This window comes from Scardinius erythrophthalmus (assembly GCF_964197995.2).
Source record: "Scardinius erythrophthalmus genome assembly, chromosome: 10".
In the NCBI taxonomy this organism is placed as follows: domain Eukaryota; kingdom Metazoa; phylum Chordata; class Actinopteri; order Cypriniformes; family Leuciscidae; genus Scardinius; species Scardinius erythrophthalmus.
Genome location: NC_138230.1, coordinates 11178467 through 11204693, shown reverse-complemented (window position 1 = coordinate 11204693; position 26227 = coordinate 11178467). Strand labels below are relative to the sequence as shown.

The window sequence follows — 26227 nt, the reverse complement described above, 5'->3', positions numbered from 1 at the left end:
TTTGTGTAACTATGTGACTTACTAAATGTACTGAATAAAGTGTGCTGTGTGAAATACCATCTCTCATAATGCAATGCGCTTGATTTGATCTTCCTTTTTCACTGTGATGGATGAAACAATATCAGAGGTGATTTTTATCTCTGCCGAATGTAAATATATTTTTATTCAAAATTGGATAGATTGCATATAATTTTGACAAACTATTTTCTATAAAATGCCGTAGGCATTTACACTTTATTTGGTAACACTTTATTTTAAGGTGACGTAGTTACATTGTACTTACTCATATTAGTACTGAGTCATATTAATTAACTACATGTACTTGTACTGTAGTGTAGAGTTACAGTTAGGGTTTGGTTTAGGGTTAGGTACTTGTAATTATGCATAATTTACAGTTAGTTAGTTCATGTAGTAACTACGTCACCTTAAAGTCCAACTGAAATCAAAATTGACCCTATTTACTTTGTTAACGCATATTACTAGTCTTGTGGTGAACAATTAATCCGTGCAAGTTAAAACACAGAAAAAAATTGTTTGCCGTCGTAATCTTTAATCAAAGTCTGAAAAGTTACTTCCGGTCTGGAATTCTCTGATGACGTAGGTTTGAGGACTTGGGTTGGGAAACGCGTAACCACTCCCCTCAAATCGTTAGTCTGTAATGAGCGAGAGATGGAGAGGAGGAGCGCTAGAGTAAAACCCTGCCCTCTGTTCAATATTCCTTTCCACTGGGAAATACGTCACAGCACTGGAGAAAAGTCGTTTGCAACTTCCGGTTCACGCGGACTTTAAAATAAAGTTACCCAGTAGGCTACTTTTCCATACCAAACATACACAAAAGTGTGTCAAATATTTGGGGTCAGTAAGATTTTTTTTTTTATATTTCTTTAATTTTTTTAATTTATAATTTTATTTACCTACATTAAATAGATAAAAATAAAAAATAAAAAAAAACTGGGCAGATTCCAAAAAAATATATATTAAGCAGCACAACTGTTTTAATATTGATCATGTGACACTGAAGACTGGAGTAATGATGCTGAAAATTCAGCTTTGTGTCACAGGAATAAATTACATTTTATTTTATTTTTTATTTTTATTCTATTTTTTTAATACAATTATTAAATTATTCAGAATTTTAATAATATTTCACAATATTACTGCATTTTGTAAATAGCAATGTAGTAAAAAAAAACTAATGTAGTCTGCAATGTTAAAAATCATTTTCATTCATCACTCTGTAAATGGAAGATCAAGTGCATTGCATTGTGGGATACAGTACCCAGTGCAGTATGCTCTGCGTGTGCACTAAACATTTAGGGAAAGTAGTAGGTCATTCCCTGAATACTGAAGATCCAACTTACTGTGCAGAGTACCGACCACATATAGCACAAATAGCATGATAGTATGCTATTCTGAACACAGGCAGTGATGATGCAGAGGGAGAAAATGTGGAAAAGTGAGAGAGGGACTCACTGCTGTTCATTGTCAGTGAAGTGCAGATCTAGTTTGAGCTGGACGTCCACCTCACTCATGGCTTCCTCCACCTGAGAGAAACACATCACCACACCTGTCAGTCATAACTAACTGCAGGTTTCAAAAACAGCACGATCTTTTCTACAGCGTTCCTGTTGTGATTGGTTGGTGTTGTGGTGTTGAGTGGTTGCATTATGATCTTTATGATCTCTACAGTTTGATTCCTAGATGTGGCGGGACCTTTCGTCAATGTTTATGCATCCAACTAGCAAAACAATTATAAAAATCATAGCACACCATCCCTCAAGTGATTTAAGGTTATATTCATTTCACATGCAATCATATGTCAAACATGTGCAAAAATAAGATGAAACATACACTTACGACACACGTCTAAAGGACAAAAACGCAAATCTGAGCAGGCAGAGGTAAAAGAACAGCGTTATTTGAATTCTCCACTGTAGTATGCGACCTCATGCAGAATACAGCACTGTGATTGGATTAAAAGAGTTCATTCTCATGAATAATGCGGAGAAAAGTTTAGAAACTGATGACATAGATGCGTACTCTCCAGCCACTGCAGCCAATAACCACTTCACACAATCACATGTTTATGTGCTGTCACATGTGCACACATATTTAAGGACCCTTCAAATAAAAACATGGTTTTAGCATGTGCTATTCCCACAGATTTCCTGTAGAAACAGAAGGTTTCACCCCGTTCTGATAAACTGGTAGCCTGGAAATCCAGACCTAAATCTGAAAGATTAATGGTCTGGCGTCGACTAATGAAAATTGGGCGGCACCAAGCATGCGTTTGAAAATCTCACTGCACACAATTGGATAACACTACGACCAATCACAACAAGCCTCATACGCTTAGCTACTAGCGGAGATAACTAGTAGATTAGACTCTTGCCGTATCCGGTCGGCAAAACAGCAAAAACGCCCTTCTTGCAAAGGAACGATTAGAGCGCCGTCTTCTGTTCCTCTTTTAGATAAAAAGCCAAGTCTAACTCGTTCATTGTAGAGGTCAAAGCCGTTTCAAACAACTGGTGTTCATCCATAGCCATCTTGCAATGTTTACTAATGACTTCAACGTCACAGCGCTGTCGTCTTCTGTTTAGCTCGCCTCTGGCCCGCCTATATCAGATAACCCGATGTGATTGGTGCAGCTCGGATACAAGGGCATATTTAATGAGCATCATTACTCGACGCCAGAGTTAACTCGCTGAGCAAATTCACCTTGTGCTCTCGCGAGAACTCTGGATTTCCAGGGTAATAAACTGGTGTACTCCTCCGCCGATCTTTGAAAACAAACAGGGCTCCCCCAATTATTGATACACGGATTGATTGAACTCACGCTCTGGGGAAATGGAAAGCTATTTTTAGACCTCTTATCTGAGGGGAGAGAGAGAGAGAGAGTGAGACAGGGAGGAGAGCGGGCACAGATAACTGCTTCAAGGTTAATAAGAAAGATGGCCATAGAAATCTGATAAGACACTCTCCCACCCACAGCCTCTCTCTGTCTCTCTTTTTCCCATTTCCCATATTTCATAATGTCTGAAATGAGCTTGTGTATCAGCAGGGTACGATCAGTCATAATATTTGAAATTATAATAATTCAATGCTGTGAAATAATAAGTACACCACATGAAAAGTATTTTTCTTTGTTTTTATGAATATTTTTAGTCATACTGATAGTGGACTAGCATTTCATCAATGTTGATCAATAAAAGGCAATATAATTTAACAAATTGCACATGGGTTTTACATTTTGTAACAACTTACATGAACAAATATAGACTATTCTTGTGTGGAAAAAGTTAGTACACCCCTCATTAAAGTGATTTCTGAGAAACACTGTTGATATACAACCCACACAAATACACCCCTCTCTTCATTGCTCCACCCCCAAACTGCACAAACTCTCAATGCAATAGTGGATATCTCTTTATCATAGCTGAAGCTAAGGAAGGAAGATCAAAAGATGAATATACAGTACACAAGAATATATTCAAGAAAGAGTTGGTTCTTGCAGTGGGAAGCTTTCATTCTCTGACCTTTTCTCTATTTTAATGTCTCTCAGCCATCTCTCTTTTTACAGTCTTTCTTCAAATCTCCCTTTTGCTCACTCTCTGTCTCCTCCCCCATCATGAGTGGACACGCCCTCTACTGCTGATTGGCTCACTCTCTCTCCTCCCCCATCATGAGTGGACACGCCCCTACTGCTGATTGTCTCACTCTCTCTCCTCCCCCATCATGAGTGGACACGCCCCCTACTGCTGATTGGCTCACTCTCTCTCCTCCCCCATCATGAGTGGACACGCCCCCTACTGCTGATTGGCTGTTGTGCTGCTTGGTTCAATCCACTTTCAACAGTGTTTCTCAGAAATCGCTACACTACCATTCAAATGTTTGGGGTCAGGAAGATTATTATTATTTTATTTTTTTGATTGATACTTTTAAAGTGACAGTAAAAGCTCTTATTTTGTTAAAAAATATTTCTATTTCAAATTAATGATCTTTTGAACTTTCTGTTCACAAGAATCCCGAAAAAAAAAATGTACCACCAAATCAAAATGATTTCTTCAGGATAATGTGACACTGAAATTGAGTTATTTTAAATATTTAAAAAATTATAATTTCACAATATTATTGTTTTCACTGTATTTTTTTATCAATTCAATGCAACCTTGGTGAGCATAAAAAATTAAGTTTTGAACAGCAGTGTATAAGTTTCCACCCTATAATATTTGCGATTTACTTCTGCGTTTTTTTAAGTTAGAAGCATTTTGATTTAAGTAGGAACAAGTTCTTCTTATTCTTATCTTACATCAATGTTTGTTTCTAGTGGAAAACGTCCACGTTTGGTAATGCTGATCAATAGTATTGTTGATTGATTAATTAAAATTAAATATCCCCAAATATCCCCAACTGAGCAAGCCAAAGGCAACAGTGGCAAGGAACCGAAAAAAACCTCCATCAGGTGACCTAATGGAAAAAAAAAAAAAAATTCTTCTTATTCCATCTCACGCTGTATTTTGTGCAGCTGATTTTTTTTGTGGGATTTGAACCTACAACCTTTCAGCTTCCAGCCTAGTTTTTTTTTCAATGCTAGGTTGCTGATATGACCATAATCCACATGTTTTCAGAGCAGCGGGACACTCACCCTCTCACCGTCCAGCAGAAGGTGCACTCTGAAGCTCATGCGGTCCTCCAGGGTCACCTCCTCATTCCTGTACAGGATCTGAAAGATCCGACTGAACACTCCGCCATCATGAACCCCTGCGCTGCTGAAACTGCACTCGCCTGCCCGGAGGAAGACAGACAGACAGACGGAGAGAAAGAAGGAAGATTAGTTTCTCCCCCGTTCACATCAAAGCATCTCCAGAGAAAGCACCTTCAGTGATGGTTCCCAGCAGAAAGAGAGATGTAGACCTGTTTCATTCATATTCAGTGTGTAGTCTTCTGACAGTGTTTGGCAGGACTGATTGTGTGTGTGCTCAGGGCTATGAAATTGAGAGAAAACAAAAAATCAAATGAAAATACTATCCTATCCTAAATAGGAATACAATTATTGTATATCTCAATCTCAAAGTCCTATATTTATTATATTCACACACAAAAAAAAGTACAATACTTTGTAATTTATTTTATTTAGTTAATTAATGTCGCAGTGCAATTCAATTTTTTTTATTATTAAGAAAACAACCCAAAAAGTGCAATGTTTTGTCATTTATTTTATTTCATTAAGTTATGTTGCATTGCAAAGTTTTAAAAATGTTTAAGAAACCCCCAAAAAGTACAATGTTTTCATTTATTTTATTTCATTCCATTTAGTTAAGTAATGTTGGAGTGCAGTAATTATAAATGTTTTAGAAACCACACACACAAACACACTCTTTTTAAAATGTATTTTATTTTATTTAGTTAAGTAATGTCGCAGTTCACACCACACATTGAAAAAACAGTACAATGGTTAATCTTTTATTTTATTTTGCATTTTAGTTAGTTGCAGTGTAATGTTTTAAAAATATTTTAGAAACCACACTTACCAATTCAGGATGCGCCCGAGGTTACGTTAGTAACCAAGACATGTTCTAGCAAATTACATTAAGTAGCCTCAAAAAGTAAAAAAAAAAGTTGTTGTTTACCATGAAAACTGGACATAACAGTGACATTTGTGGACTAGGCATATTTAAAATGCACATTCTAACAAATGTCACGGTTATGTCCAGTTTGATTAGCCTATAGTCAGCTATGATTAGCCTACATTTATATCCAAAATATAACTAAGCCACATTACAATGTTTGTGGAATGTGTTTCTGATGTTTTTAGCCTTAAAGACTAAATACTGTAACATGACTGCAAAATATTGTCATTTTTAGTATTTGACAGTCCCTGGTCAACATTTAGAACAACAGGAGGGTGAGTAAATGCTGACACATTTTCCATATTTGAGTGAATTCTTTTCATTTCTCCAGTTCTGCAGAAACATATCTGACAAAAGTTTCAAGAGCAACATAAGAGCAAGGAAAGTTTCCAAGGAGAGAAAATCGTGAATCCGTCCATCAAATCCAGCATTACTCGTCCTGTTTTTCTCTAGCCACTAAAACAGCCACCATCAAGGCCATAACCATGAAACGGTGGCCACTGGCTCCACATCCACCCGGAGAGAGATCTTGTTTTGTGACCGATGACAGCACCTCAGTGGGGTTTCTCTTCAGTGGAGAGGATGATAGCGTGTGTCAGAGAGGTGCTGAGCAGAACAGTGAGGGTCTCGCATGAAGACAGACCCCTGCTGAGTCTGTCTGTCTCTTACCTCTTTCTGTCTGTCTCTCTCTTTCTATATCTTTCTTCCTCGCTGCATGCCACCAAAACAGATCTGCAGTGTGCCAATGCCTCAGAGACACAGAGAGAGAGAGAGAGAGTCGGAGAGTAGAGTCGAATCTTGCCAGAGGAGTCATGGTGTGTGTTTGATGGAGGGGAAGATTCAGAAACCGAGAAAAAGATGATGGATCAGGTCAGTGTGTTCAGAGCGACTATTTCGAGCCGCCTGACAGCAGTATGGAAATTCACAGCACTGCACTGTAATGCGGCATATTGTATAATCTATAATATTCCTTAAAGGGATAGTTCACCCAAAAATGACAATGTTGCCATTATTTACCTTTAGCTTGTTAAAAACCTGGATGAATTTTATAGAAAAAGAAAAGCGAATATCCTGGACACTATTTTCAATATAATGAACATAAAGGAGGCCTGGGGCTGTCAAGCTCCAAAATAATGAAATTATCAATAAAAATGATCCTAAAGGTAGCCCAAATGACTTGTGCACTAAATTACAAGTCTTTTGAAGTCAAATGATAGCTTTATGTGAAGAACAGACTGAAATTTAAGACTTTATTTTTTAAGACTTCCGACTTTAAGACTTAAAGAGGATCTATTAGGCTTTTTTACACGTTCAGCTTTCTTTAGTGTGTAATGTTGCTGTTTTAGCATGAAAAAGGTCTGCAAAATTACAAAGCACAAAGTCACTCCAAAGGGAGTTATTATTTCTGAACTTCCTGAAATACCTCGATTGTAGTCTTGAAACACGCCCAAAGCGGTTGATCAATCACAACACACTGGTCCAGCCGACCAATCAGAGCACATAGCTGTTTTTAGAAGTAGAGGCTTCATAGAGACAGGAATTAGACAGAGTCAAGCATTCTGAAAAAGGGGATACTATGACTTTAGCATATTTATGAAGAAGCTGCAACCTTTGATTTATGATAAAATTATTCTTTTGAGTTCAATATCTTTAATGAATCAATCACAACTTGAACTGTTTGAGTTCTCATGTTCAACTCACTCAGTGATCCAGTCAGTTTACCAGTTAACAACCCACTCAGTGACTTAATTATCAATTTGTTCCTCGTGTAACTTGTCCTACTCGACCCGCTCCAAGTGGGATTCGAACCGGGGTTTCCAGCGTGGGAGGCAAGCGCGTTAACAAGGATGCTAAAGACTGCAGCCTCTAGCATCACTCGCTAGCTCGCATCTTGAGGCCAGGGCAGTGAGGTTTACATGCACAGCTCTTACTGGCCTACGTTAGTAACACTCACCCCACTAAACCTCACTCCCATCCGGGTCACGGCACCAATGCAACCCCTCTGGTTCTATTCGCACCACTCAAAACGGGATTTGAACCTGTGTTTCCGACATGGGAGGCAGGCACACTAACAAGGACACTAAAGACTGCAGCCTCTAACGCCAGTCCCTAGTGCGCCTCTAGAGATCAGGGGAGTGAGTTACACTCACCCCCTAAACCTCACTCTCACCTGGGTCACGGCACCAAATTTAATCGGTAAAGACTTGGAATATCGTGCACAAGTCATATAGGCCACAGAGACCCAAGCATTGATGTCCATTATTATTGTTGTTGTTGTTTTTTGCCTTAAATATGTTAAATATGCCATCACTAGACAAATATATATATATAAAACATGTCAAATACTTTGTTAACAGACTAAATAAATGTGTTCCAAAAGTGTTAAGAATAGTGTTTCCCCCATGTTTAGTCAAATTAGACAAACCGTGTAATTCTGCTGTGGTGAGACTCTGAGGGATAGACTACTTTTATGGTTCTTTTGTGTCTTTTTGTGTTTTGTGGTTCTTTTGTGTCTCCAATATTCAAAATTTCTCCTTTTGAGTTTCACCACTGAAAGAAAGCCATACGAGTCTGTAACAGTGTGGCGCCGGTGAGTAAATGAGAGCATATGCTTCTGGTTGTATTGTTCTAGTGCTGATGCTGATCCAACATTTGTCACTATATATGCAAACACTGTAAAAACGAACTTTTTGGTATAGTAATATATATTAAATTAACCATCATAATTTTTACTTTATAAAATTAAAATTCAATGAGAACTAGAATTTTCTAAGTAAAATTTGAAATATCTACACATTTAATTGAAGTAATAAATTAACTGGTTGGAAAGAGTAAATCTTATTATATATTTGCTTGTAATATTTAAACATTTTATAGTCACTTCACATAAACATAGTAATTTTAAGTAAATTTTAATCGAAAAAGTATAGCGCGTTTGAATCCGCACATGCGTGTTTGGACAAGACAGTCTAACTGCCACTTTGGGTCAGACGGATTGACGAGCTGCTGCGTGGCTGCTTTTTGTCGTGTTTGAGGTAAGTTTGTCTTTCTGTTTTACATTTAATAAAAGATGGGTCTGTGAGGATTTTGATTGATGATTCTTGTTTACTTGACTCAATAGACATTATCGTATAACTGCCCGCGGTCTTATAACATGGATCTTATAACATGGCCTCGTATTAGTGTAACGGGTCTGGGTTATCCATAGTACATTAACGTTATAACCCCGCCTTTACATTTCACTTCCTACATTAGTTAACGGATATTTAATCGGAAAAGTTTTCAATAGTTTTATAGATTCATAAAGCACTGTTTTTCGTGTAAAAATTTCAAACTGATTGGATACCGTTGTAACTGCTAACGTTAGCTTGCTAACATTAGGCCTTAAAATTAACATTAACCGCTTTCCTGCTGTAACGTTAAGTAACGTTAACGTTATACTGTTGACTATGGAAAAGTTTGAATTTTCTTAATGAATATTGCCCAGGAAGGTTTACACATAAAGCTACAATTTTTCAATTGCACTAAATCGTGCATAAATGAGGTCTCAAAATAAGGTCTGTGTTTCTAAAAGCATCGTGCGCTAAGTTGATCGTAGAGATAATACTTTTTTTAGTAAGTGTATGTGTTCATTCTGTTGTGATAATGAAGTCACTTTCTATTTTTGTTTCTCAAAAGATTTATATTTTTTCTTCTAAACTGTATGCAGGAGGACAGCTGCAGTGACATCACTCAGCACATCATTCAAATACTGGTCGTCCATCCATGGTGCTGATGGAGAAGATCCAATTGACCTTTCGCCGGCCCCTCCCCCAAAACGGCCATTGTCCAATCACACATCATAGCAACCGTTACTATGTGAGCAGGTCCGACAAACATTAGCAAGATGGTGAAGCGTGCGCCCATGGCGTTTGTAAATCGGACACTACAAACCCCGAGAGATTGTCTGGAGGAGTTGTGTTCTTTCACTGCTACTGCTACAATGGATAAAACAGTGTGGACGGCCCCAATCCCAGTTAAATGTGTCGAACATTAAGAGGCATAAATACGCCTGCTGGCTGTGGTATCGATGGCTAAGTTACTTAAAGTTTTTTTTTGTTTTGTTTTTCTGATCTGAAAAACTCCTATCTGTAACTCAAAAAACATAATATTGTCTGAACCACGAGTTTTATGATCCGTTGCACCACTAATAAATATGGTCTCAACCGCGATTTTTGTGATCTGTTGTCCCCCTAATAAATATTATGGTAAGTGCATTAAGAAAGACAATCAATGAAAGTTATTTAAATGCAAATTAAGGCTATGTCTGGTTAAACAGTTATTGTGTGATTTCGTTTATTGTGCTTTGTCAACTTGAAGCATGAATTTGAGAAAGAAAATCATTTTTGGAAGAAAATCCACCACATACTTTTGTCAGTGATATAAGTTATAGCTAAAAGATTGTAAAAGCTTTCAGTTCACCCTGCCTAATTGTAGTTGAAAAGTCAAATTAAGCTTGATTAATGATATACTGTGACTGATCAAATAAACTACAGCATCGGGAATATAACTCCCATGTGTTTTGCAGCATTTAAAATTTTAGTCGTGTTATGCGAAAAAACACACATAAGAAATTATTGCTGACAGCACTTTTATTTTCAGAGACAGTTTTTTCTTTCACACAAAAACACAACAGTAAGTGTCTTACAATGCTTTTAAACACTTGTTTCCTTGTTCTTTGTCATAATCACAAATGATGTGTATGAACACCGGTAACGTTAAGCATTAGCCTCGATAGAGACGTAGATAGTAGTCGTGTCTCCTTCATTGCGTATTTTTATATTATAATATATCCCTCCACTGCATACTGTAACACTTTTTGCCTCGATCTGGAGGATATCGCGGAGGTATTGCTCCAAAAAAGGTCACTGACACGCACGGGTATACCTCTTTCCGTCATGGCAATCTGTCGCGCTGGTCGTGTTTGACCATTTGTTTGTCGGACGTAGCAACAGTAACTAAGGGGGGCGGGGCTCGGCGAAAGGTCAATTGATGCATCCATCCTTCTTAAAGGAGAACTCCGGTCAATTTTAATATTTTTTTGTAAATTTGAAGTGCTGTCAGTACAGAGAACAACGACAAAAATCGGCGTTGCCTACACGTGTTATCCTTTTTTTTTGCTGCCCTGTTTGCACCCTGTTGACTTAAATGGGGCACGTTTTAAACCTGCTTTTAGCCTCTTAACATCCTTGATGTGTCATTACAAGTGCACAGAAAATGTGAGTGATTCCTTCAGAGTGAACACGGGTGAATCTGACTGCAGTAGATCATAGGTAACTCAGCAACAGTGGAGAACTCGACAATCAACTACTGTGGACTTCGACCGAAAACAGGAAGAAAATGCAGGTATGAGCGCTGGCTGAATTAACATCACTTTTATTCATATCTTTCACATCTACTGCAGTCAGATTCACTGTGTTCACTCTGAAGGAATCACTCACATTAGCTGTGCACTTGTAATGACACATCAAGGATGTTACGAGGCTAAAAGTAGGTTTAGTACTTGCCCCATTGAAGTCAACAGGGTGCAAATTTTTAAAAAGAGGATAACACGGTGTAGGCAACACCGATTTTTGTCGTTGTTCTCTGTACTGACAGCACTCCAAATGTACAAAAAAATGACCGGAGTTCTCCTTTAATCTTTACCCAAAAGTTCAAAGATTAAGGATGAAGTTGTATTAAATGCTATGGTATGATGTAACTGTTTAAACATTCAGCTGTTCATGTTTTAATACATTAAAGTTGTAATGGTATTCTTTAAAAGTTCACTATTTCAGAGTGCTGTTTTGAATGTTGAATGTTTTGCATATTTTTTTAAAAATACATTTGTTATGTTTAAAACAAGGGTTACAGTATAATTCTGAAGTTTTACTGAATTCACCTGTGTCAAGAGATGACTGTGAATGTTCATTTTTGTATGAAGAACATTTTTTGATGACTGAAAAATAAACGGTTTAATTGTATTTTAATTGTGTGATTCGTGAAAAATATAAAGAAAATGTTAATTTATTTATGTTCATGATTATAAAAAAGAAATTAGCAATATTTACATAATTATAGGGAGTATTATAATTTCATAAAACTAAGTAAATGAAAACAAAAAAAATTAAATAAAATCTACTTATTTACTTCATTAAATGGTAAGATTTACTTAATAATTTCATAAAAGAAAGCTTCCTAATTATAAAACAATAAATAAACTTTACTTAATTACTTTAAATAAATATAACTTCTAAATGAAATGTAAATAGGTAATTTTTACTTAATTTCTTCATGAGCGTTACATTCAATACTAAGTAAATTTTACTTGATAATGACACGTAAGTTGTACTTGATATTGTAGCAGTAAAATTTACTTAAAATATACTTGTGCAAATTGTTACGAGGATTTTATTAAGTAAATCTTACAAGTAGTTTTTTTCAGTGAAACTTTTGATACAGGAAGATGTTTTTTGAGCAACATTTACAAAGTATACTTGTTCATTTGTTAGTCGCTTGTATAAGAGTGTCTGTTAAATGAACAGATTTCAATTTCAGTTGGTACCATCTTATGTATTTCACAGCAACTCCTGCAAATACTGTTAGGATGGTGTTTGTGGACACAGCAGCACTGGATTATGAATCAGGACAGTGTGTTTCTGATGAGCATCACAGAGAGACTGAACAGGACCGTTTCTGCTGCTGTCGAGTGCAGTATGGTAATTCACTGCACTGCAATCTGACATGTTGTACAGTCAGAATTAGCATTTTAGCTCATGTCTCTAAGGCTTTATTATCATATGATGTGGCATGTGATTCATTCTTTTCATACTTATAATATTGTCCGTGTTGTATGAAGCTGGAAGTGTTACCTGTGGAGATTTTAATGCACTGTGTTGCACTGCTTTACATTTTTTACATGTGATCATGAGAGGAATAATGTGCATAATTAATAATACAGAGCGGGAAGCATCCTAAGCATCTCAGGTTGAGGAAGAACTTGTGAGGGACGAACCAAACCGGAGTACCGGATGGCATTTTAAAACTGGAAATGAAATCACTTCAGAGACAGAATGACTGACAGATCCAAAATGGCCGCTGATGCCAGTGTGTGTGACAGTTTTATTCAGACCATTGCTGGCATTCAGTCAAAGAGCTGTGCCAAGACTCAATGTCAGACAGAGGCTGTAGAGTTTTGCTGCCACATACACACACACACACACACACACACACACAGAGAGAGAGAGAGAGACAGAGACACACTGTAAGTCCTCAATAAAGACATTAAGATAAGCCAAAGAAAAAACTGCTGATCTCATATGACTAAAACAATGAGCAACTGAATGAACAGGAAATACTTAATTTATCAGTGTCCTGGTTTGTTAGGACAAATCTTATTTTTAATCTCTAATTGCGTTGTTTTGTTCCTGGTTAGGACTGTTCTGTGTTTTTTTGTGTCTGTATTAAAAAAAGGCTATTTAACACAATTTACATTAAGGTCCCATTAGTTGACATTAGTAAATGCATTAACTAGCATTAACTAGCAACGATCAAAACATTTGTTAATATTTATTAATTTCTGTTAATGATAATTAATAAAAAAAAAATACAGCTGTTCATTGTTAGTTCAGTCAGCTCAGGTCCATTAAAAAATATTAACAGATGCACCTTTTAATGTAAATAATAATAATAATGCGTTACATTAAAGCTCTTTTCTAGGTATAAGCGCTTTTACATATGGAAGGGGGAATCTCAACATTAACAATACATTAATTTTAATAATGTATCATTAAATGTTGAAATTAACATTAACTAAGATTAATAAATGCTTTATTTGTTCATTCATGTTAACTAACAAATGGAACCTTATAAAGTGTTACTTATAGTCTTACAAAATAAATGCTGTTTTTTACTTTTTATTCATAAAAAAAAAAAAAAATCACGGATTTATCATGGCTTCCAGCACAATTGTTTTTAACATTGATGATAATGAGAAATGTTTCTTGAGCAACAAATCAGCATTTCAAAGTGATTTATGAAGGGTCATGTGACACTGAAGACTAGAGTAATGGCGTATACTGCAGAGAATGTAATGTAAAGAAATGTGTCTTTTTATACTATTCAGACAGCAGACATCCAAAAACAAACTTCTAGTCGTGTTAGTGCCTCGCACATAAAGATGAAAGTGTGCCCAGAAGCTCATTACGGTGAAGTGATGTATTCAGACGGCAGTATTTGATCTGTAGTTAATAGTGTGCTGGAATCACGAGTATCTGAGGCCTTACTGAACAAACATTTCACTTTCAGAAGCATGCTAACACTCACTCTACTCACTACTGTGAAAGCAAAATTGCAAGTAAACAGCAGAATGGGTAAAAACAGTTTAGTAATGAAGTAAAAATGTGTTTGGTAAGATATGACAAAAAAGGTTTCTTGACAATATTGTGTTAAATAATTGTAGATAATATGAAGTGCTGTCAACTGAAATGATTCTGGCTGGGGTGAGTGTGTGTGCGTGTGTGTGTGTGTGTGTGTGTGTGTGTGTGTGTGTGTGTGTGTGTGTGTGTGTGTGTGTGTGTGTGTGTGTGTGTGTGTGTGTGTGTGTGAAAGAGAGAGAGAGACCAGAAGCTGTGAATGTTGTGAAAACAGACTATATTTTCACCTGACACAACATGCGCCCATGTCCCGGACTGCCGTCAGATGGCCATAAAACTAAAGCCGTCTGTAGATTACTGTTTTGAGCACAGAGTGTGTGATGAGAATGTGAGAAGAATGTAAGTTAGTACACAGAACAGGACACACAGGTAACCTAAATTACATAGTGTGCATGTTTGTGTAATCAGGTGAGGGGGTTCAGGTCACAGAAAACCATGAGAAAATGTCACGCAGCAAAACTATTACAACAGCAAATGTAAACCTTTAGGCTTAATATAGAATACGCCAATGAGAGGCCATGAATTTAGACATCCCACCCTGCAAAAACTCATTTCCTGGAGTTGAGGGCTGTCTTCTGGACAATAATGCAATATAAAATAGCCTTAAATATTTCACCCAACAAATACTATTTTTTAATAAAATAAGTATTTTTTTAAATATATATTTTTTGTTTTCAACAGAAGAAAGAAACTCATAAAGGTTGGAACAACTTGAGGGTGAGTAAGTAAAAACAAAAAGTTACAAACTATCTTTCCCTCTAAACCATTTGACCCTATGAATCACCCGTAGGCTACCCATAGTTCAAGGATTGCTTGAATTTTTTTCCTACACCAAACTTTATTTGTATCGCGCCTCCCATTCAGTAATCGCATAGAGCTTTGTGCTTTGTTACTTCTGATTATTAGAAAATTCTCAGATTTAAAATTCTGTCCATTTTATCACAAAATTCAAACAATGGCGTTTTGGCGCTCTTAAATGTGACGTAATGTAGGCTAATACCTCACAGCCTCAGTTCAAGCAGCAACACGGAACGCTAGTCTACTCTTTTGTTCATATTATAACACGAAAAAAACAAAAAAAACCTTCCATGAACACCAACAGGTTTGTTGAAAGATACAGTACACTTATCAAAATGTATAATGGCTCATGTAATCGCTCAGTTTCAACCGCGGAAAGTAAACGTCATTTACATTTTTTATTTGAGTGCAATGATTATACCTGAAAATGAATAGCAGTTACAGATTAATAGGCTCTGTTGTTAATTTTAACCTCAAATATTATAGCAATATACAAAATGAGAGGGTTCCCTGTATAGTTTACATAATAAATTGGGAGAGACTTTTTTTTCCCCTTAAGAAAATCAAAGTATGGTATGGGCAGATATTCTCAATAATTGGTTTTGGAAATGTTGTATCAGTGCATTTGTTTATTTTTTATTAATAATAATACTATAGGAAAATTGTTCTGTTAGATTCTAGTTTCTGGGTAATATTGTAGACATGTAAATAAAAAAAATCTCTCTCTCTCTTTATATATATATATATATATATATATATATATATATATATATATATATACATACATACATACATACATATAATTTCTTTATATAAAATAAAGAAATTATAAAAATTTAGAATAGCATAGTAAACTCTTTCACTTTCAAATCTTTAACATCAATGTTGAACAAATCTTTTTTGCTCTCATTTCCTTTGTCGATCTGTTTTTATAGTTTTAGTGCATAATTGATAATTTGTCAGACTTTAAAAGCCTCATATCTATTCTCTCTCTCTCTCTCTCTCTCTCTCTCTCTCTCTCTCTCTCTCTCTCTCTCTCTCTCTGTGTCCTCTAAAGGCTGTATTTTTGTCTCAGAAAACTTTCTATCCGAGTGGTTTATTCTGCACATTTATTTTTAACTTCAGGAGTAGAAAAACAGTGAGGGGAATCCTCCCATAAGCCTCTTGGAAAGAGCCCTCGACTGAAACCCTGGAGCAGACTCTTCCGATGGGCTTCACTATCGTCCTGTATCCATTAAAACAAGGTATAGACTGAATAACTGTAACCAAAATTATTAAAGTCCTCACAAACAAATGCACTGTGCATAATAACAGTGCTTGCAGCAAATTCTACAGTAATTGTCTCTAAAATCGTTGTTCAGGAGGTGAATTAAAATTTGAAGTGCTGCTTTAATGGTCACAGTGGCCCTGTTAAAGGAGAACTCGGCAACTCTAGCGAACTCTGGTCACTTCTTCGCTGATTTTCCGTTTTGTTGCCGCATGTTTCCCCACGAGCTCCCCCTACAGCTGTGGGGGGGCGTATATTTCACAACACGGTCGTAAAAAACTCACTTGCGGCGGCCTCCTCCCCCTCTCTACCGAGTGGTCAGGGGTGTTCACTGATATGCTCACACAAAAATCGCTGCAAAAGATGCTTTCCAACAGGTTTTATCGTAGTTTTTGTCCAACTCCATTGACTTGTATTGGATGTGCTGTGTGAGGTACGGTATTACTCCGCCGCCGGAAACTTGGCTGGAGTGTCTATTATTCAAGCTCTCAACGGAAGAATGTACGGGTGTGAGGCGTTTGGAAAAATAGGTCCACAGTTTTACAACGAATGGTAAAACACATGTTGGAAAGCATCTTTTGCAGCGATTTTTGTTGGAACAACATGAGGGTGAGTAATTACTGACAGAATTTCCATTTTTGGGTGAACTAACCCTTTAAGTGTAAAATACCGAATTTGTCCTTTAATGGAATAAATTCATAGAAGCAACCCTACTGTTTACAGATCGTTTCTGATGAAATAGAATGTTTAAGATTAAAATTCTCGGGACAGCAGCATGTGTCCAAATTTTAATCTTAAACATTCTATTTCATCAGAAACGATCTGTAAACAGTAGGGTTGGGAACCGAAAACCGGTTCTTATCCAGAACCGGTAGTGTTTTTTGAAAAATACCGGAACCGTGCGAAATTCCTAAGTTTCGGTTCCAAAAACGGTTCTGGACCGATGTGTGGGTGTAGTGCTGGCAGTTTATCCTTCAGCGATGCCTCACACTCACCTCATGAATATTAAAATAGTAATGAAAGCACTCGCGCTACTCATATACGTTTTGAGAGAGAGAGAGAGAGAGAGAGACGATCTCGATTCAAACACTCACGCAATCTTATTCCTAAATGACAAAAACTTCACACTGGAACATTCAAATCTGTTTGCGCTGTCACTGAGAGAGCAGTTGTCAATATAAAACAGCTTTACTTTCACAATCTTTTCAATAACACAGTATCGGTATTTTGGTGTTACAAATATTCAAATGATCACAGAAGTACTGAAATAAAAGTTTATAGTTCGAGAATAAACACTGATATCTACGGTAGCAACCAAAACTGAGTAAATCACCTTTTGAAAGTCGCTTCAAATAGCGAAAATACGCTTCAGAATTTAAATGTATATAATGAGTGAGTACATCATGAATGCCTTTTTTCGAACCGTGTTTTTGTCTCATCCTGAATCACTACAGCAAGCCTGTAATAAGCGTTTATACTCGGACTACTTTACACCGGCACCGCTGCGGAGTAGCACAGTGCCTGAGTGACTCACCCGCGTCACAGAAATAAACATAGAGAAGTAGCTCCGGCTACAATGTTCTTCCGCAAAACGTTCTGTTTATTTAACTGCTAGAGCGCTGATTCATCCAGTAATGAAGTGAAGTCTTTATGAATCAATCATTCAAATCGAAATATTATGTTTCACCTGTCTAGATCTTACAAGTGTGTTCAATCATATTCTACCCCTTCTGAGAGGATATTCTCCACTGCTGAAGATACAAGGCTTAAGCTATAGGAGAGGTCCCAAATTATCCTAGAGAATGCAGAAATATTTATTTTCCTTCAGAAAAATTTATTATTTTTGCAAAAATTGCTAAATAATAATGTTGAATTTGTTGACATTACCAGTCTGTTAAACTCATTTGACAAATAAACACAAAAAGGATTTTTGCCGTACTACTATTTTTTTATTAGTTGTTTTAATAATTTGTATTGAATGGGAACCAGAAGCGAAACCGGAATCGTTTGGCGGAACCGGAACCGGAAAATGTCTTACGATTCCCAACCCTAGTAAACAGTAGCCTGACTACGTCAGACTTCGTACTTCCGCTCAATTTCATTTCGCTTCTGTACTCAGTCTGAGACAGCGTAATAGCTTTCCGTTTCCCTCCGGCCTGAAAACAGCCGGCCAATCAACGAACAGAGGGCGGGCTGAGAGCCGTGACGTAGACACTGATTGTACCTTGGATGCGTAGATTTACTTCACATAATCTGCAAAAGTTGTTCACAGCCATGTTCACTCCGGTATTTCGCTCGATGGTTTTGTTTTCGCATCATACATGTGTTTACAGTGGAAGTTAGATGCGGCTGAGCATGCGCATAACACACGCCATAACCAAACGTCATGTGATTGGCTTACGGGTAACCAATGATTTTCAGACAAGCGCCCCCGCGAGAAAGAAAACACTTTTCAATTATGCCATGCCAGACTCTGTCTACGAAGCAAAGCGAAGTAGCAGAGTTTGGTATTACCAGGCTATGTAAACAGGGCTTTAAGTGTAAAATACCGAATTTGTCCTTTAAATCTAAAAAATGGAATCAAAGATACACTCACTAGCCAGTGTCACTGACTGATTACAGTAGTTGCATATTTTCTGACACATAAATTTATGGAGACACTGAAACAACACAAAGTAAAGAAGGTCAACATACTGTAGGTCAGTATAGAAAGTTCTCACCTGTGTATCCAGGTGTTGTGGCAGTGATTCTGTGGGGAACCCGAGGAGACACGCGTAGACCTGCCCTCACCTGATAGAAGCTGCAAGTGACAGAATTATTGAAGCATTATAGATTTAATTCACATATTACAAAGACCCAGAATTAGACCTCATTTGACGAATTATCATCAGATATGTACAAGTTTGCAGTTAAAAGAGACAAACCAAAACACAGAGCAAGTTACAGTGTGTCTGAAATAGATGATGTCCTTGCTTAAAAACAAACACATAGCATTAACATAAAATCAAGATATAAAATAAAATCATATTTCTTTTTTCACTGAATAATATAAATTTCTTGAAACCTATGTACCGGTAATCATGAAGTTTTAATGAATTATGGTTAATTTAATGTTTTGACACTTATATGTTAATAATATTTCACAATATTTTACTGTATTTGTGATCAAATAAATGTAGCCATGGTGTGCTTGTTTTAAAAACATTTTAAAAATATGAATTATTCCAAACTTTTAGAATAATTTTTAGTGCATATAGTATATATAAAAATTAAAACACATAAACCAAGATTTGGTTTCCTAATAAAAGACTGTGGGATGCTCTTCCCAACCATACTGGTAAATTTCTCTACAAATGTGACTAAATTATTAATCCCTTCAGGACAAAATGGCAATAAATAATGGATATAATGCATGTACCTATACCATTTACACTGAACAAGACCGAGATAAACAGCTGTTTTATCTGGCCAGTGTGAAATCTTATGCAGTGAATCTCTGTTTGATCATAAATAATGATGATGAATTAATGTGAAAGCTTAGTCGGCATGTTCAGACGGCCCAGACTCCATCAGGGGGATTGTACAAAGGTCACCTTGGCCAGTGAAGTGACTGCGGATGCATGTTAAATGTTGAAGCACTTCACAGATCATACTCTCTGGAGTCGGGTCATCCCTGTACTTCACATCAGCTCCGCAAGAACATCTACACCACAGTATGTTGACAGTATATGCTAACATACGTCTAACATAGTTCCACGCTGAAATGTTTCCATAACACTTGCTCACGTTAATACATGTCTACAGCATGCTGCAACAAAACACACATGCACTGCTAAAGTGCTAAATGCTAAAGTGTCAATAGCATGCACTAAAATGTCTGTAGCACATGCTAAAACACTGTCTGCAGTGCAGTGCAAGCTGCCTACGACATGTTTGAAATACATGATGCGCTGCTGCAGCATGTGCTTAAATGTCTGTAGCGCATGCTAAAGCTTGTTTACAGCGTAACACAAGCTACAACATGTCTGAAATGATATAGCACATGTTAAAGCATGCAGTGCTGAATGCTGCTGAAAACAACAACTTCTTGCTAGCGTTTACACAAAAAAATAAGCAATTTTTAATTTTGCAAGTTTTGTAAATTTCCCACATGGAATTAAAGTTGGCATGGAATGGAAGCGGCATTATTCTTTCCTTCCCTATTGTGATGTATATTCAGGTGTAACGGGTTCTGGAATAAGAAAAAATGTGACTTGATTTTGTCCTTGGGAATTGATTGGATCATAGGAAGTTGGACATTGCTAACTAAATGGAAGCAGTATTGCATTTTTGGAAGCATATGAATAAAAAAAAAATATATTATAATTTTGCAGGAAAATTGCTTACATACATTATATTGCCTTTGCGTGTCTCGTCATATACGTAAATCAAGAAACGTTTCTCCGGATATTTTGACGTGTGTCTGGTGTGGGAGTGGCATAGGTTTGTGTCACAACGAGCGGGAAAGGTTGACATGGAGCAGCAAAATATCCAACCTCCAGAGAATGACCCATTTAAATAAAACGCCAAACAGTGGAGAGTCTTCTGGCAACAAGAAAACCCGACAGAGCTCGTAATTAAACAAGAATCAACATCGGCTTGGCTTTTTGGAGATGCCGAGAACTGAGGAGATGCGGAGATGGTGTATTTATTACTCAACAGGTACGGTATTTTATTGAACAGATAAATTGTCATATGTAGCTCTCAAAAAAAGTTAACTGTAAAGCATGATCTATTGTGAAGGGTCATTTCATTATAGTTGTAGCGCTGTATTAAAGGGTGGAGCTAGACTCACTGCAGAACGTTTATTGGTTTACAGAGAATCGTCACTAGAGGAATGACAACACTAGAGGTGCCATTTTTTAATATACAGTTGAAACACAATACCTTTGCAACACAATGTTTTTGTCTTGTGACAAACAGCATGCGTTTAGCATGTGAATGATTTTGACTACTTTTATGGTGCTTTTTTATCGTTTTTAAAGCTTTAGCCTCAGTTCATTTTAACTACAAAGAAAAACTGTATTAAATGTCTCTTTCTGTTCCACAGAGAAAATAATGGTTTGGAACAACCTGACGGTGAGTAAAATGACATATTTGTTCTTTTCTGTTTCACCAAATCCACATCTTCTTCAACCACATACCACACACACACACACACACCAACGAATGACTGCTCATCTAATACTTCATTCCCAAACAGATTCTCCATGCTCACTATAACGTGTTCTGTTGGGCTCCACCAGACACATATAGGCTAACATTGTATTAGTTCAATCTGTCCCGTTCTATTGTTAGATGCTTCTCTTCGGAGCTGGAACTACTGTACATACAGTTGCTGTAAAAACAAACAGTATATAACAGCAGTCTGTGTCTTCTGGGGATTATTTCAGAGGAGATTCAGAGGTTTAGCTTTCTGCTTTATGGAGGGGGAAGGGGTAGTCAAATCTCTGCAAAGCTGATGTTTCAGCCAACAGCCTTGCTTTAATCTCAGAGCAAACGCGGTGAGCTGAACAACATTATGAGTGACCTCTCCTCCATCACAACCTCTGCTTCACACAGCTGTCAGGAGACTGGTTGAGGATACAGAGGAAATAGTATTCTAGATCTGGTGTCTAATGAGACGTAACCGACTTTAGATGTACTGCTAGAGTCAGGATGTCTAGCTTTATTGTAGATTCGTAGTCACAGAGTAAACTTGTTAGGTTCTTTTTTTAGAAACTTTATCACCCTTGTTGATTGCCTTTGTGTTAGCTCTGCCCGCTTCTTAAAGGCAACATGAACTTTCTCTGTTATAAACAATGCCTTTAGCATTCTGTGGTCTTCAAGTCTTTCTATGGAAGTTGCCTACGAGTTCAGTAATCATGTAGTGTGATGTGTATTCAAGTGGTTTTTGTCTGAATAAAATAGGCACATTTTATTTACAGGGCAGTATTATTTTTCGTTTATTCATCTGCCAGTCTTTTGTGTTATAAAATTAACAAGTTCAATTAGTAGAATTTTTTTTCAACAACAGTGCACAGAATGTGTACAAATTAACTGCCAACTCCACTGTTAACACTCACAACAATTTATATTATTTATGACCAATAGCAATTTATACAGTAACACCAGGAATATCTTTTAAATACGATAAATAATTAAGTTTGCTTTTTTTTTATTAACCTCAAGTTTTTGGTCATTTTGATTGTATGTAAAATAAAAAAAAGTATCAATGTAAAGTCCTATATAATTGACCCATTTTAATCTCCTTTTTGCCTTCGCTAATTCATTTTAAACGAACCTGCAGAATTTTTAACATGAATTATTCTATTCCATTGTCATAAAAAAACTTGTGTAATTATAAAATAATTAGTAAAATGTTGTTTACACTTTTTAAAATTTATATTTAGTGTATACATTACATTTTTTATATATTTAGTCATATTTAATATACACTGCCATTCAAACGTCAGTAAATGTCTTTACTGTTCTTTTGAACTTTCTCTTCATCAAAGAATTCTGAAAAAAGTAGCACTGGTTTCCACAAAAATATGCAGCACAACTGTTTTCAACATAATAATAATAATAATAAATGTTTCTAGAGCAGCAAATCAGCATATTAGAGTGATTTCTGAAGGATCATGTGACACTGAAGACTGGAGTAATGATGCTGAAAATTCAGCTTTGCATCACAGGAATGAATTACATTGTAAATACATATAAATAGAAAAAGTTGAATCAAATTAATTAGCATAAGGGACTTCTCTCAAAAACATAAAAAAAATCTTACCAACCCCCAACTTGAACAGTAGTATATAACATGTCAATTATCTATAATGTCAACGCCTCATCCAAACACTGAATTAGCACCAAAGTGACTGTAGTAGAACTTCCAGAAGAATCATAAAAGTCATGTTGGGCAGCACAATTTTGTCCCTGAACCTCAAATTAGTTCCTAGTCAGATCTCTATATGCTGCATAGTTAAAAATCCGTGACCTGTAAAGTCATTGAATTCCCTGTAGACTTCACCTGCTGCTCGCAGCAAGGGTGTAATTGATTTGGCTTGAACCAATGACAGGAAAATAATGTACAAAAACAGCAAAAATCAATCATTAATTTACCAGTCTACTGAACCGAACACCTTCATGTGATGCCTTATGGTCTTAGCGGGGAGGTGTATATGAAAACAGTGTTTAACACTCAGTCCACACTACGAGCAAGCTGTACCTCACTGTTATATAACAATCAGTAAAGATGTCAATATTGCAAACAATACAGCTTCAGATACAGCTTTTTTTGGTTATAGTCAAAGCAATCTCGTTTTTTGCATTTGCAGTGTAGATAATGAGTGCATTGACAGTGTTACAGAGTGGTTATTTTTCTAGTAACTTCATTAAGGTAAAGTGTAAGGTGTAAATAACAATGTTATTAGCACGGAAGATTCTCTCCTCAAGAAATAGCTTGCATTTCTGCCAATATGCCTAGACATGATATGCTTGTAGCTAAAAATAACAGCCTCATTACTTTTCTATGGGAATATTGTCAGTAAACTTTTTTTTACATGAAACATACATATAGATACAGATGAAACTCCTAAAATAGGTGTTGAATACACATACAATGAAGTGTGATATTTATTTATTTTATTTTTGTGCACCAATAGTGGTACCAAATATATTCCCTTTATATACATTTCAGTTTGACTCTCCCTGTCTGCTATTCGTCTAACAAACTCATGCCATTGGTTGAGTGAATGTTATGTCTCAGCCAATCAGGCTGTTCAAACAGATTGCAATTTCATTTGGTGTCACTAAAGCCTCGTTTACACTGTCAGTGAAATGTGACCCAATTCTGATGTTTTGCTCATATGTGACACAGATCGGATGTGTTCTATGACTGTGTAAACAGGAAAAAATTGCATGCATTCGGATATTTCGAGATCGGTTTCAAGCCTCATTTATTTGTGGAAATAAAGCAGATATAAATCAGATATGTGCCAATGCGACTGTCATGTAAACAGGCAGATCGGATTTTCTGAGGCATTAGGCTATCTCCCCGGTTTAATGACGAGAGAAACCCCGCCTACGTTGTGTCGTCGTAGGAGAGGAATGTGGACAAACGTTGACACAACATATCAAAGGTTGGCTTGCTCATCCTAAAATTTCGGACCCAGTACTGCTCCTCGTTAAAGCCCGCCACGATCTCATGAAAATGCGTATTTATAGCACGAATTTCAAGCATATTTCGCGTTCGTCCATCTGTGCAAAACCCCCTTTAAGTATGCGCGATGTTTCAGATAGTATGTCAAGTGTAAACACATGAATCGGATAATGGGTCACAATTGAAAGAACGTGTAAACGGATGGTAAAAAAAAAAAGAGGATATAGGCAACAAATCAGAATTGGGCATCAAGATCTGCAGTGTAAACGAGTCCTAATAGCCTAGAAAAAATCTCTGGAATTGCATGAGTTCTGTTAATGTATTTCCTGTTGAAACAGGAAATTAGAGCGACACATATCGACACACACACACTACCATTTAAAAGTAAAAAAAAAACTGTTTTATTGTTTTTATTTTTATCAGGTGAAGTCTGCCTAGTTGAGCATAAGAGACTTGTTTCGAAAACATTTAAAAAATCCTACTGACTCTAAACTATTTAAGGGTAGTATATTTTTGTAAAAAGCAGAATATTCTTTAGTCTAAATAGCCTTTAGCAGATGTTATTCAGGTTCTCATAGTAGAGAGCATTTGGTTGGAGTTTTAGATACAACCTTGAGTCCAAGATGAGTCATTTTTTTGTGCATTTTTCCATTAAAGAAAATGCATATCTCTGCTAAAAGTTAGAAAATTTCTAGTTTTAGGAACACTTGCTGTTAAGATATGTTCTGAAAGCTAATGAGACATGAACTAAAACGCCAAACACAATGCCATCTATTCATTGCATTTAAAAAGAACATGAAAAAAAATCTGGAATGTGAGAGCACATTCTCAGTTAAACTGCACAGAGTGATCCAAACTGGTTTGTACGTGATGCCGTCAACATTGCTATTCCTGAACAGGTTGTTTAGAGAACAGATGATTTACAAAGCCATTCATCAGAGCCTTCAAACATGCAGAAGAACACACTCACCCTCTCTGGAAGAGATCCACATTGTGAAACTTGTGCAACTCCAGTGAGAACTCCACAGTGCCCTGTACTTCCGACATCATCCATTCCATCACCTAGAGAGAACAAGAGAAGTTCATTTGCAGCTAAACACATCAAGCCTTGCATTGTCTTATCTAACCCCGAATGCAGTTCTCTTTCAGAACTCTTGTGTTGCTGTACCGTTGTCAACTGAGCTGTTTGCCCATTGTGAGGGTGTGTGTTGTTCAATGAACATAATCCAATGACTCAGTAATAGAGTGGCAGACGCACACCCGTGACTCAGGAAGACGCCATTTCTAATTACTCAGGCTGTGACTCATCTCAGACAATATTTGTTCTGGGAACCTGATGTGCCGCTCTGAGTCAAACCAATGTACGATGCACGACTCCAAGACGAATGGCAGCAGTGGCATTTCTGGACATGATCCCAAATCATACTTATGACACAATCCGTCTCAAAGACGCCGCAGCTCAAAGCCACTTCACTCAAGCTGGACCTGTATGAGTGTGTGGTGCTAATCACATCTAATGGCTTCTTCCCACACAACAGGTTGTGTAGTTGTGACACGAGTGGAATGGCTGGAATCTGAGCGGATATTGGCTTTTCCAGACTGGCTTTATGGTGGAAGAATCAGTGTGTTTTAGACGGGAAAACTCAACCATGGTTATTAGTATTCACAAAGTCTGTCCATCAATGTCTTTATTGCATGCTCTATTTATTGCAACTTTGACAGAAAGACTGATATATCCACCAAGAGATCAGCCCATATTGATGCTTAAGTGTCAGATTAATAAGTGATGTATAAATAAATATGTAAAATAAATGGTATTTTTACAGTATTTACTATCATTAAATTGTACCTCATTAAGAGATGCCCAGGACACACACACACACACACACACACACAC

General features: G+C 36.8%; 1 protein-coding gene across 1 annotated transcript in view; it reads right to left on the bottom strand.

Annotated features, from left to right (window-relative positions):
• The window catches only part of fam135b (family with sequence similarity 135 member B), a gene marked incomplete at its 3' end in the record, with an annotated part of 52182 nt that extends 26745 nt beyond the window's left edge, over positions 1–25437 (bottom strand). The window contains exons 1-4 of the mRNA XM_081377676.1: positions 25301–25437; positions 18869–18948; positions 4646–4785; positions 1474–1544 (exon numbers count right to left, since the gene is read on the bottom strand). Coding sequence (XP_081233802.1) covers positions 1474–1544; positions 4646–4785; positions 18869–18948; positions 25301–25389 — 380 coding nt within the window. The 5' untranslated portion in view covers positions 25390–25437. The remainder of the gene's footprint in view (positions 1–1473; positions 1545–4645; positions 4786–18868; positions 18949–25300) is intronic.
• Between the last annotated feature and the right edge of the window lie 790 nt (positions 25438–26227).